Source organism: Poecilia latipinna, unplaced genomic scaffold (genome assembly GCF_001443285.1).
Source record: "Poecilia latipinna isolate Pla-1442-1.1 unplaced genomic scaffold, P_latipinna-1.0 Scaffold19, whole genome shotgun sequence".
Lineage (NCBI taxonomy): Eukaryota > Metazoa > Chordata > Actinopteri > Cyprinodontiformes > Poeciliidae > Poecilia > Poecilia latipinna.
In genome coordinates, this window is record NW_015112635.1 from 590,420 (window position 1) to 603,677 (window position 13,258).

General features: G+C 36.5%; 1 protein-coding gene across 3 annotated transcripts in view; it reads left to right on the top strand.

The window, feature by feature from the left end:
• Positions 1-13,258, top strand: part of LOC106949052 (dehydrogenase/reductase SDR family member on chromosome X-like) — a 38,579-nt gene that overhangs the window by 5,273 nt on the left and 20,048 nt on the right. For 2 of the 3 annotated variants that reach the window (XM_015035044.1, XM_015035037.1), the window contains exons 2-3: positions 9,799-10,019; positions 10,963-11,070. In XM_015035044.1, the coding sequence (XP_014890530.1) occupies positions 9,914-10,019; positions 10,963-11,070 (214 nt within the window). In that variant the 5' untranslated portion in view covers positions 9,799-9,913. The remainder of the gene's footprint in view (positions 1-9,798; positions 10,020-10,962; positions 11,071-13,258) is intronic. The other variant, XM_015035055.1, reaches the window with a different exon arrangement.

The window sequence follows — 13,258 nt, forward strand, 5'->3', positions numbered from 1 at the left end:
ACTGGTGTTGGGGCATGCTGTTATTCATCACCTCTTTGCCTCTTTTTTCTCCCACTATCATATCTGTCATATGGACAAGCAACGGTCCCAGACTTCATTTGGACCTACACGCCTGCCAGCGCTGAGTCTCACCCCTGCTCATGTCATCCCTGAAAGCAGTGAAACAGGGTCAAGATGACCCAGCACCACATATGTTTTGTCCTCACACTGAGGGTCTTAAATATGCTCTCAAGAAGATAAAGCTCTTCAACACTCACAACTGCACACACACCTCAAAGCCATAAAAATAGATTGTGAGTGACTCAGCCGTTATGTAAAGTCCATCTCTGATAGGGCCGCCCGGGGCTGTTTATGTCAGTTTAGCTTGATGGCGCGAGAACTGAGGTGACACATGTCTGCTGTGTCCGAGTTTCGCTGCACACTCATGCATCCATACACACACACACTCTTCCCTGGAATATGCCCGGGAGCCACTATTCCATCCGTCTTTGCTCTTCCTTCCTCTCAGAGTCTCTGTGCGGGCCCCCCATTGGACAAAGATGTGATACAGTCAGCGTAATGGACTCCCTCCAGCCCAAACACTGCACATAATAAGGATTAGAGGGGCCTGGGATGCAGACTTTGAGTTAGACATGAATCATATCCACAGCCCCTTTGGCCAGGTAGACAACCCAATGGGGAAAGTTAGAGGGAGCATTGCAGGACTTGGAACTAGAACAAGATGGATATTTTCATCTAAAATTCATATTTGCCAAGCACGTGTATTGATTTTGTCACCACTTAGCAAAACATAGATTAATACAAATGCTAGATTAAAGTTTTATCTCCAATACAATATGCCCTGTGGTTGCTTAAGCATTCATCCATGGACTTATGCAAGCTTCAGTACTCTTTCTAGAAGCAATCTGGTGTGTTTGTAGTTCTTAAGCACATGTGAATAGCCTTTTTGATAGGATTTTTAGATAACCTTTTTAAAGTTGACATTCTAAGATACCAATTTTTGATCTGTCTGTGGAGCTCTATAAAGCAGAGAGCTTCAGTTGTATAAAAGGACCGCAAGTCAATTTTCCACGTCTTAAATTCCCACCTTTGTTCCAAGTCTACACCTCACCATTTCATCCCTTCCTTTTTTTCCCTTTTGTACCTAGAAAAAAATCAACTACGTATTGTGTATCATTCCATTTGTCTTGATATTAATTTATACAAATTATGGTGAAAAATACTCATAAAAACTCTATCTCCTTCAATTCAATTTTATATTAATTTATGAAAACTTTCTAAACAAAAAGCATTACACCCTTTCCATTTATTTTAATTTAGCCCCCTGCTTGTGGGGCTTCAGCCTAACAAGCAGAGTAGTTGTCTTGTGATCTGAAGGTTTTGGGTCGATTCCAGCTTCCTCCTGCCACATGTTGGTGTTCCCTTGGGCAAGGCACTTAACTCCAAGTTGACTGTCATGGGGGGGCATGAGGGTGTTTGCATTTTTAAGTGCAACTGGGATTTTCTCTGTTGCTAAAAATGCTCAATTACATTAATGTCCCAATTAAACATCATTAAGTATTGTTTCCGGGCTCCATTACATGTGCATAAGAGTTATTTTTTTAAGTGAATTTATGCTGTTTTGAAGGGGTTTTAAGTTTGGCCAACAGCTTGTCACTTATATCACACATCACACAAATCAGAGGATGCACTGAATATTACTCTGACATGATAATAAAGCTAAAATGTGTCAGTGCTTGAAGCTGCATGACTGAGCAGAAACAGTTATTCTGGGTGAAACACTGAAAAAAATGAAGGCCTTGAAGCTGGAGACTCACACACGCACACACGCACGCACGCGCGCACACACACACACACACACACCACCATATAAATTCTCAGTGTTCAACTAATCCTAAAGTGAGAAACAGAAGGGACGAAAGCAGAAGAAGGATCTTCCTCACAGTCCTCTTTCACTGCCAACAGGTTTCATACAGGAAGAGGCACACACACACACACCCACAAACAGAGACTAACAGAGTGTTAAATTAAATGTGTTAAATATTGTGTGTGTACCTTTTCCTTTGTGTGTGTGTGTGTGTGTGTGTGTGTGTGTGTGTGTGTGTGTGTGTTTGAGTGTGTTGTTGGAAGTTAATGGCAGACTTAATTGGTCCAAGCAAATATCCCTCCCACTGCTCCTCATTCTACATCTACTAATAGAAAGACATCCACTCCCCGTCCCTGATGACATTTAGGGGGAAAATGTAGTGGTATATGCCTGATGAAGTAGACCTAAGATGTTTTTAAGTCCATAGTCCAAAAATTAGCACACAAATTATACAAAACAGAATTATAGGACAATATGAAAATTCCATACCATCTTCCTAAAATGAGAATTGCCATATTGAGTTTTTTGTCCTCATTTGTGTCCTTCCTGCCTTTTCTTTTATTTTTAAGCTATATATGAGAGGAGGACATATTTGAAGTTGGATCATCACCTTGCCCCAGGTGTATTTCAGGAAACTGTTTTGGATACATCTGACATTTCCGAAGCAGTTTTTTTTTTTTTTTCAGTCTGAAACCTGAAGAAAAAAAAACATGTAGTTTAAGGCAAGTTAAAATCCACTGAAGGCAGGTGGAAGGAATTTAATCTTGATAGTTATATACTGGTAAGAACATTTTGAAACATACATATAAAAAACAATAGCACTAAACAGTTAGTGAAAAAAATCAGGAGAGTGGCAATGTTAGATTATTATTTTTGTGAATAACTTGTTGCAGATAAAGAAACAGTTCAAACCTTCTTCTTATTTTAAAATTAGGCTTATGTGATCTTAATGATTTACTAATAAATATCTGAAAAGCTTTCAACTTCATGTTACAACAAATTATATCTCAATGCATTTTAACAATCAATATCCTGATTTTATAAAATCCAATTAATTCCAAATCACATACTGATCAGTCCAATTAATTCCATTACAGATACATGAGAATATGTTATACACAGTTCAGTTCAACACAAACTATCATACAGCACAATCAAATCAGGTTAATTTAATGAAGATGGGTAAAAAATCTTTATATAAGGACGTTTACTGCACCAAATAGATTTTGCAACAATCTTTCATACTGAGCAAGAAACCAAGAATTTAGCAACAGTTAAGTACAGAGTTAATTAAAATAACTATCTTTGGGTCATCAACTTCATTATCAGTAATAGTTTATCCATTTTGAATAATTTTTTTTTTATTGCAAACGTCAGCTTAAACAATCTATGTCTGACTAGCTGTTTGCCACAAACCCCTCCGAGTGCTTTCCAATTTCTGAAAAGCTCAAGGTGATGCCATCTTCTTGTTACTACTCCAGATAATAGAACTGTTACTGCAAATAAACTCTGTGTTGTATGTTGTTAGACCCAGGTCCCATGCTGCATTTGACCACGATGTTGAGGGGTCTCCAACATGCAAGAATTTCAGTTTCACTTTCAGTGTTTACAAGCTGGCCTTTGGCTTCTCTCCCTCTGGAAAAAGTTATAGAGGCAGCAGCCTCAGATGACACAAAACCTTCCAAATCGGCTCTTCAGGAGTCCACTGCCTGGTGTTCTGGTGAACTCTCAGTCATCTAAGGAGCATAAATATCGCCCTGGATCTCCTTTTATGGGACTCCCATACGTCTTAATCATCTAAGATTTTCTGTTTCTACTTTTCTTTATGGACTTTTCCTGTTTTAGCTAAGACATGAATTGAAACCAAAACTGCTGTGGGTTGATTTAACCCCTCAAACACTCTAATTAACGGTGGACTGTTTCCAAAGAGCTTCAAGAGAGTATAGAACCATGAGTACTATATTCAATTTATCATAAAATAAGCAGTAACCATAAATAATACATGTCTAAATTAAAAAACAAAAACAAAAAAACATTCTCTTTCTGTTACTAAGTGCAAAAGATTATTGTCTTGATTATGACCCTGACATTACACACAAATGCGTTAGTTTTCTGAATAGTTCATTAAACTAAACAAATAGAAAATCTTCAAGCTTTCTTTAGCATTTTGCAATGTACCACAGGTTTATAAGACATTATTATTTGATCTAAACCATTTCATTGTACTTCTGGCTGTATATTTAGGTTTGATAGGTCCATAAGACAACCGCATGGTACGTTAGGGTGGAGCTACTGACATCACACAACGCAGTCCGTTGATTGGGAGACAAAAACGTCACTGCATCTTTTAGGTTGTAGGCAAGAAAACCCCTGGGGACCAGGCTTCCTTGCATATGCACATGCACAGTATCATTATTGGCTAAACGCCGTGTAGCCGGCAGCTTTGTCTGCCAAAGCCTGAGCTTTTTAAGCCTAACCTTGATTCTCTGCTTCTCAAGTGAAGGAAGCTTCTGAAGGAAAGCTGCGCAAGATGCAGCTCAAAGTGCCAGAAAAGGCGGCATTGATTCACACAGGCTGTTGCACTCCTAAGATCAAATTGCCCATGACACACCCAAACAAATTTCCTTCTTCCAGATATGACACGTCACCTCCCATCTCCCTTGGTCTTTCTTTCTTTTTTTTTTTTTTTTTTACACAAAAACAAATGTATTATAAAGAAGGACACGTCAAAAGTCATTTTCTGCAAAAAGTTCTTGAAAAATATTATTTTCTTACCCAGATATGCAAGTCATGAAGTAAAAATTACATTTTAACTGTCAGAGCACATGTGCAGATCCAAAAATCCCACTGAGCCGTTGTCAGCCTGGATTCCTAAGTAAGACAAGTTGTGCTTTGCAGTCAGCCTGTAGCTGTCATAAAGGACTGGGTGGCTGTCGGTTGGAGCTATTTTGATGGTGTTCACATGTTATTTACATCACACACCCTCCTGTCATGTACTGTTCCCAGCTTGTCTCCTATGTGTCTTCATCCTGTTGTGTGTGCGTGTGTGTGTGTGTGTCTGTGTGCTCCCTGATGTCCCATCATCCTAAATAATCATCCTACAGTCATGCGTGAGATGCGATTTCCTTTAAACAATGGCAGGCCAGTTCGCTTTGCTGACCCCCTGAACCTCTCAGGCTGCAGAACAAACACTAGCATGTGCACACGACCAGACAGAGAAACACACCCTTTTAGCCCGCCTTAGTAGTACTGCACACATATTTAAATGTACACGCATCTGCAGACTCATGATGGTACATTCTCTTTATGTTGCTGCTTATTTGTCTGCCTTCCAGAGCAGACTTTAATAACTGAGGCTAACCGCTTGTCAGTGATGCCGTTCTGCCCCGAACTTAACTATTGGACTGTAGGCAAGACACAACTTAATACTGATCATTTCCCTGTCAGGGGAACAAAAAAAAAGACAGGCTGCTTCATACAGTGAAAGCCCCAAGCCTGTCTTTAGTGGAAATGATTGTAATTATATTTAAATGAGGGAGAGCTTGGTTGACCTGCTTTGAATTCCAGTGATCATTTAGCTGTCTCCTTAGCCAATCGGGGGCCATCACTGTTGCAGTCTGCCTCTACATGTTTTCTCATGGGAGTCATATTGGTTTTTGATTGATTTATTTTTGTTCACATTATGAGTTGTAGACTTACTGGAGTTCTCAAACACGCATCTTCCTTACTTTAACGCTATGTTCTCTTGTCTTTTCCATTTTGAGGAGGGTCAACTAAGGGAAACTGACATCTGTGTCATGTCCTATTTATAATAGCATCGCTTGTTATCAAATTAACTTGTTAATTTTAAAGTTAATTTTATAGTAAATGCACTCTAATGAAACAACAGTTTTGTCTGCAAATGAGTTTACCTGTCATGATCTGTGTTTCTGTTTGTTTATTTTAAGGTTTTTCTGTGTTCAGTTTCTGTCCTGAGTCTCTGTTTCTGCGTTTTCCCTGTTGATTGCTTCCCAGGTGTGTCTCATTCCTTGATTACCCTCCCTGTGTATTTAAGCCCATCTGTTGTCTCTGTCCTTTGTCAGATCCTAGTCAGTTGTCATCTTAGTCAGTAGTTCTCAGTTGAACTGGAAAGTCCTGAGGCTACCTTGCTCTGTCTTTTGTCAGTTGCTACCGGTATTTAGCTGTGTGCTATTGTCTATGCCGTGCTGCCTGATCCAGACTGTTTTGAGCTACATTCATCATTAAATTAATCTTCTTCATCACAACCTGGGTCGTCAGCGTTTGTTCTCACCACCACTTACCACAACTCATGACATTACCATTTTTTCAATAAATTTTTAATATTTTTATTTATTTTTATTTATTTTTTACACAATGTTGGTAAATAATGGAATATTTGTGAATTATACTCAGATAAAATGAAACTATAAGTAATATAAACTGCAAAAATTCAAAGGTTATTTTATGGGAACTGTTAGACTGTTTTGTAACAATTTTCTAAAATGTAAATTCTTGATGTGTATTTCTTTAAATCTTTCAATAAATTTCAATATGCTACTGTATCTTCAGATAAATGACTGCTTTGACTTTGAATATATATATATATATATATATATATATATATATATATATATATATATATATATTTTTTTTTAAAGTAAAAATAAGACAAGAATGAAATAAAGGAGAAGGATATGAAAAAGTGCCAAAGCATATGTGGAAGGAACTGAAGCAGGCACTACTTTATCTTTTGTGTTTTGTTACTCCAAATAGTTACATTTAAGTCTTGATCTGAAAGATTATTTGTCTTCGTTTGCTGTCTAAAGAAAAAAAAAGAGAGAGGAAACTAAAACATTTATATTCGATGTAGATTTGCAGACTGGCAGAAGTAATTTTCAAGGAAGAAGGGATTTAAATCCTGGGTTATTACTGTTAAAATGCAAAAGGTGAGAAAAGGACAGCTTCCATTTTAAGGTAATGATCCTTAGCTCACATCATTAACCATAGTCAACGTTGTATAGGGAAGACATTATAAATGCTGGGTATGGATGGTTAAAACAGCCTTTAACATCACTAGTGAGGGGACTGAATGAAAGCAGGACAAGAAATCAAAGGAATTTCACAGCAGTAGGAAGCTTCTGTATGGGGAATGACTCACATCCTCCAAATAAGGGCTGAGAGTTTCTGTCATTACTTAGGAAAACATTTTTTCAAATGAGGATACTTGCAAATGATGTTTTATAACATCATGACTTCTTACTTTTTTCCATTTTTGTTACTTAAAGAAAAGTGATAAATAAAAAAGACTTCAAAATCTGGTCGTGATGCATCTTCTTATGTTGCCATCTTCGTTGTGAGATTTTTTTTTACCAAACCTCTACAATCTTCTTTAGTTTATTGGTAATATAGATGCATCAACTCTTTATACAACCATTTAATTGTTCCCTCAAAATTACTTTAAGCTGACTTTCAGTTATCCTATTTAGTCAGGGTTAATTGATAACAAGCTGAATGGAAAACGGAGGGAAAAAAAGATATAATACAAACCAACATAGTACACTGTAATACAAAAAGTGGTATTTATTTGCAAAGGTTTTCAATTAAGTTAACCCTTTAAGTGTCATGATGACACTGGTGTCCACGTTGAGCCATGAACTCAAGCATCTTGGGGGTGACAGTTCAGGGATTTTAAGACTGTCAGAGAATGAATAGATGGATGAAATTAAACTTGCAGCACTGATAATGCTTTTCTTATGACTCAGCTCCAACCAGAAAGAAGTGGATTCCATTATATCTGATAGACGGAATCAGATATAATGGAAACCCAGTATTTGTAGGGGTTAGGGATCGCCTGTGAATAGCTAAAATCTGCATATATTTAAGTCACCCCTCTAAAAATGTTTACTCGTGCCTATTTTAATAGGTCACACACCAAATATATCATTAAATACACAGTGAACCCCATTTTAGAACTTCCATAGAAACTAATATATACAGTATTCCGTATTTCTGCTCTTGGGAGGGGTACACTACAGCCAATCAGTGTCAAGGAAAATAAATGGCTCTCCTGTATTGGCTGCTTTGCAAATGCCAACCAATTGCATGTAAAGTAGCTTCCCAGTTGAATTATCTTTTGAATTTTTCAAATATGCTCTGCAAAGAAATCAGCGAATAGATTAATTTTACAAAAATCATTTGGGGTTATGCTTTGCAAAAAAAAAAAAAAATCCACAAATAGGTGTCTCCATGAATACTGAACTGCAAATCGGCAGGGGTTCACTGTAAATAGAAAGTAAATGTAATTAGGAAATGTCCTATGTTTCAAGATAAATCTTGAAAATCTGAATAAATAATACAATAAGAGCTCTTAAAATGCACATAAGCAAATATCATTCATTCACATTTATTTATGATAGAAAAACAGCCATTGGGTAGTTCTGCTGCATTTACAGAAATGCTAAAGCGTGTTGTCAAATAAATTAATACATTTAAATTTAAAATTTATATCATTGTTCATAACAGGTAATGGCAGTGTGTTTCCTTCTGTTATGAAACAGTAAGTATATTGTTTCAGGGAGCATGATTAATTCATTTCCACTTGGCACATTTATCACAGGTGATTTTGACTTGGAATTTAAAGTACACTGTGATTTCCATTTATAGTAACAGGTATCCTTTTAAGGGATGGAAATAAACCTCTAATGTGGGCACTTTGGCTTTTAAATAAATTAGATTATAGTTGCACAGTCACCAATTACTTGAAGGACATAAAATGTATTTGCTGTTGTATGTGAATGCATTGTGCTGACAAAAAAAAAAAAAGCTGAGAAAGCATTCAACTAATTGTGAAAGCAAGAAAATAATGAAGTGTTAAATAATAAGATTTTTTTCAGACACTCAACATTTATTGATTTACACATAATGGCTTTAGGCAAAATGCCTAAATATGTGTGAAGAGTTGAATTTTTCCAGTTCAAATATGTTCTCCATCCAATCAGATTCAGGTTGGGCTATTTTGAAGGGAATAATTCACAAAATACACATCCATGCCACACTTTTCAGATTTTTACCTAAACTCTCAAATCTGTGTGAGCTTTGGTTATTTTGCAATACAAATAATTGGCAAATTATTTGTATTGCAAAATACAAATATTTTGCAATACAAAATATTGCAAAATATTTTGTATTGCAAATAATACAAAATATTATTTTGTATTATTACAATATAATAATAATATTATTATTATTAGCTTTATTAGATGCATAAAGCTAATAAATTCTAGTGGAAATTTTAGCAATAAATATGTTACATTGTTCAAACTTTTATTTGTAAGAAAAAATACTAATTTTTCCCCTTATTTTCAGTGAAGCACGACATTTTATGATTGATCAATTTAAAACCCATTAATATTACATTTTGTAGCTGTAACATGTTGAAAACTTGAAAAAGTTAATTTGCTGGGCTCTGTTCTTACTTAAGGTTTTATTTAATGGTTATCATGGCAGTCTCCAGTAAGAGCAGACGGTTGTGACAGACTGAAATGATCCCAGGAGAGGAAAAGCTAACTGCCAGACCATCAGTCAGTCAAAAGTCTAACAGCGCTGCGGACAGAGGCTTCTTCAGCTCTAGACACACGCTCTTAAAGCCTGTCTGGGGAAATTATGGATCAGACTGGAGTGTCAAATGGCTGTTGCTTCAGAAGTATGTGACCTCTCTGGCAGCAGTTAATGAGGTAGTCAGTGAGCTAAAAGAAGCAATATGCAGGAACTACAGAGAAGGCGCATCAAACAGACTCCTCTGTATGTCACAGTTTTCAAAGTGTCTGGCCAAGTTGTGGAAGAGTTGAAGGCATAATATATTTTTGGGACAACTCTTCAATGGAAAAATATTGGCAAAGTTAACCAGGGTTCAAATTGTGTGTGTCATACAGAATTGCAAGGAGGCGAGGATGCACAAACGTCGTATTGGAATGTGTCCCACAGGCTTGCGTCGCTTTGCCTGTCTAGATTGACTGATTTCTGCTGCTTTTGCACACCCTGCCAAAGATGTGGGCTGCCCTTCGGTTTCGTCTTGTACCTGCTATCAAGCTGTACCTGCTTGGGTTTAAGGTCCTGCTGGAGCAGCTACTAAACAAACGTTTAAAACTTCCAGGTTAGTTCATTTCGATTTCAGTTGTTAGACCAAATGTTAGACAAGTTGTTGGCTATTCGGCGTTGTTTCGACTCCTAGCAGTAACGTAGAGTCCTCTTAGTTTACGGGAGGATGCACGTACATACAGCAGCTGAGCCGTTAACTTTATTTCGTCACGGAAATGACCGTGTTGTGCTAAAGTAGCCATGCTAGCTAGGTTATACAAAAGGCTGAAAACACTGCTTTAAAATGTTTTCTTGGGTTGATTATGTTGCCGAATTTTCCGGGATGACCTACTAATTACACTAATTATAAAAATTTGCGATTCGAAGCGTTTTTGTTTGTTCCAGGGGGATTTGCGATTAAATAGTGAATTTTTAAAATGCAGTTTGGTTTAGATCCATTTAAATCCTCTATAAACTCATGTCCATCAAAGAAAGCGCTTGGCCACAATTACCTTTGGTCAATTTAATTTGCTCTTATTTAATGTGCGAAAGCAGCACGTCATGTGATTATTCTATGGAAAAAAGTATCATGATATACTCTATTATTCCTATTACAATATAATGCCAGACGTCCACGATATTAGGACAATCTGCATCCAAGCTCTCCTCTCTGATTGCGATATTTTACACACCGATATTGCAAAGAGAATTTTGCCTGCTCTGGATACCAAGCTACATTTTTACAGATTGGCACTGATTAACTGATCTGGAGTTCATGGAGTTGGATCGAAAATTATTCTATGTCTTGATATAATGTTTATTGTGAGTTGACAATGCATCAATAAAATAAATTAAATTAATGTTTTAAATGCTAGAATATATATAGACCACAATTTAGTTATTTTATACTTGAAGTCTAAATGGGTTTTTGTGGACTGTCAACAGCATAGGTTAGTTATATGGAATTCTTACATGAAATTATATTCTCTGATATATGTGTCCTCTTCTGACTCTGCCAGTGATGCCCAGACAAGATGGCAAGGTTGCCATAGTGACAGGAGGAAGCAGGGGAATCGGCTATGAGGTGGTCCGGCATTTGGCCAGACTTGGAGCACATGTTATCATAGGTACAGTATCAAGCACCACATCACTCAGATGAAGATGCAAACACATATATACAAAGGTATATCCCCAGAGTATAGGTTAATTTATTTGGTTGTATAGGAGTTAACAGTTTAAATAGATTTTTATTATGTTTATAATAAGAGTTTTTTTTAAAGAATAGAGTTATAGTATCTAAAAAAGATACTACAGAAAATGAAAAATCTTGAAATATAACTATTTTTCTATTGCTCTACTAGTATTTCCATTGTCATATTGCTATATTATTTTTTTTCTTTAGACACATGACCCCCAACAGACCACTTAAACTTACCACATAAAGCACTGTTACATTGACATGTGGCAGGAAGAAGCTGGAACCGAATCTTCAATCTTGTGATTGAATGACGACTGCTCAACTCACTGAACCACACAAATAAAATCAAACAAATATCACACATACTATTAAAACTAGAAACCTCAAACAAGCCACAGGTGAATCACTGGACTCCTATGGCTTCATGAGCGTCTACATGAAAGTGAAAATCGAAGGTGATTTTCACTCATCTGCCACCTGCTGGCTCGTCTTTTGGTTACTTTAGTAGTTCCTATCTGTCCTCAGGTGTCTCCCCAACCTGAGCCAGTTCAACTTATGACTCACAGCAAGATTGCTCCTAAAAGGGGAATCAGGAGCCACTCTCAAAAGCTGTACTGCACACAAGGAAAATATGAGCGTCTGAGAGAAATAGTTTTCTATTCAGTTTGGTGTATTGTGTGATCTCTCATTCTGCATTACCTAGTTTAGGTGTCATTAGGTGCAATTTGTGTCTAAATTTAAATTAGCAATGTGGTGCAAAGTGGTTAAACTGGCCTCTTAACAGGCCCACATATGGACGCAATCAAAATTTGTATTTGTAGTTCAACATTTTTAGTGGCCAAAAAAAAAAAACTCCCACAAAGAAATACTGATTGCAGTTAAGATGCAAATCTTTATTTTTGTGCCATAGGTAAAAACAGTGAATTTAGTTTGGATTCCTAAAACAAATAATAAATAATGAGGCTTACTGCAGAGGTTTGTAGCATTGTTGCTGTTTTGCAAACATTTCTTAGTCACAGATCACTGTAACAAGATCAGCAGCATTCACTATTATGCTTCGACTATACAGCAGAAAGCCAGAGTGTTTGCTAGAATTATAGTTGTACTATAATGAGATTTGCCACGTAGAAGAGTGTGCTATGGATGAATAAATAAATCACACAAGAACTCAGTCAAGTGTCTATTCCGGCTTCAGACAATCCCTTGTGATTTTTAGACTAATCCCACATCTGATAACGGCGCACATATCTTCATTGCAAATCCACCAACTGAATTCATGAAGTGTGAATATTTATGGTAAAGTGGATCCCGCTCTGATAATGGAGTGGATGCATATTTCAGGTAGAGTGTTAGCATAGTGCTTGTGTGAGGAGGAGGTGAGTTTGTTTTGAGCCTCTGCTCCGTCATGATGGAGCAGAGTTATTTTATTTTAGCTGAGTGCCTCGCTAAAATAAAATAACTCCTTGAACTTTGCCACATTTTGTCATGTTACACCCACACAACACTTGATCATATTTGTACTCTTTAACTTGGGGGATAAGATAAAATATTGACTTATTTTGATGAATGAATTGGTGTGGGATTTCAAAACGATACTGTTTAGTCCAGAAACAATACACAGTTTACTTAATTAATTCACCTTTTGAAAAAAAATGAAGTTAGTAAATGATTTGTTTGCTCCTTACTTATTTTTTGTTGACAAACATTTTAAAAGTCTGGTAGTGTTTTCCTTAAATCCCTGTGTATTAATAGAAAAATAAGTAAAAATGAATTTAGATTAACATAATTTTTAATCCCCTATTTTGAATTCCATCCATTCTGGAAAATACCCAAATTTCTTAGTGTAAATATATGCATTCATCCCACTGGCAATTTTGTTTTAATATTCAAAAGACCAATGACCCTGCAGATGATAACTGAAATGAAAATAGTGTGGTGATTTCAAACAGAAAAAAAATAAAACAAACAAGAGTGACTGCAGTTATTTTTCATGGTTAAGGAACTCAGTTTATAAAAGATGTCCTGCATTCCTATCAGGCAAAAATAATCCCTATAAACATGTTCCTTTCTTTTCCTGTCCCTGATAAATTCTCCTTATCTTGCAATGCCTCTCGCAG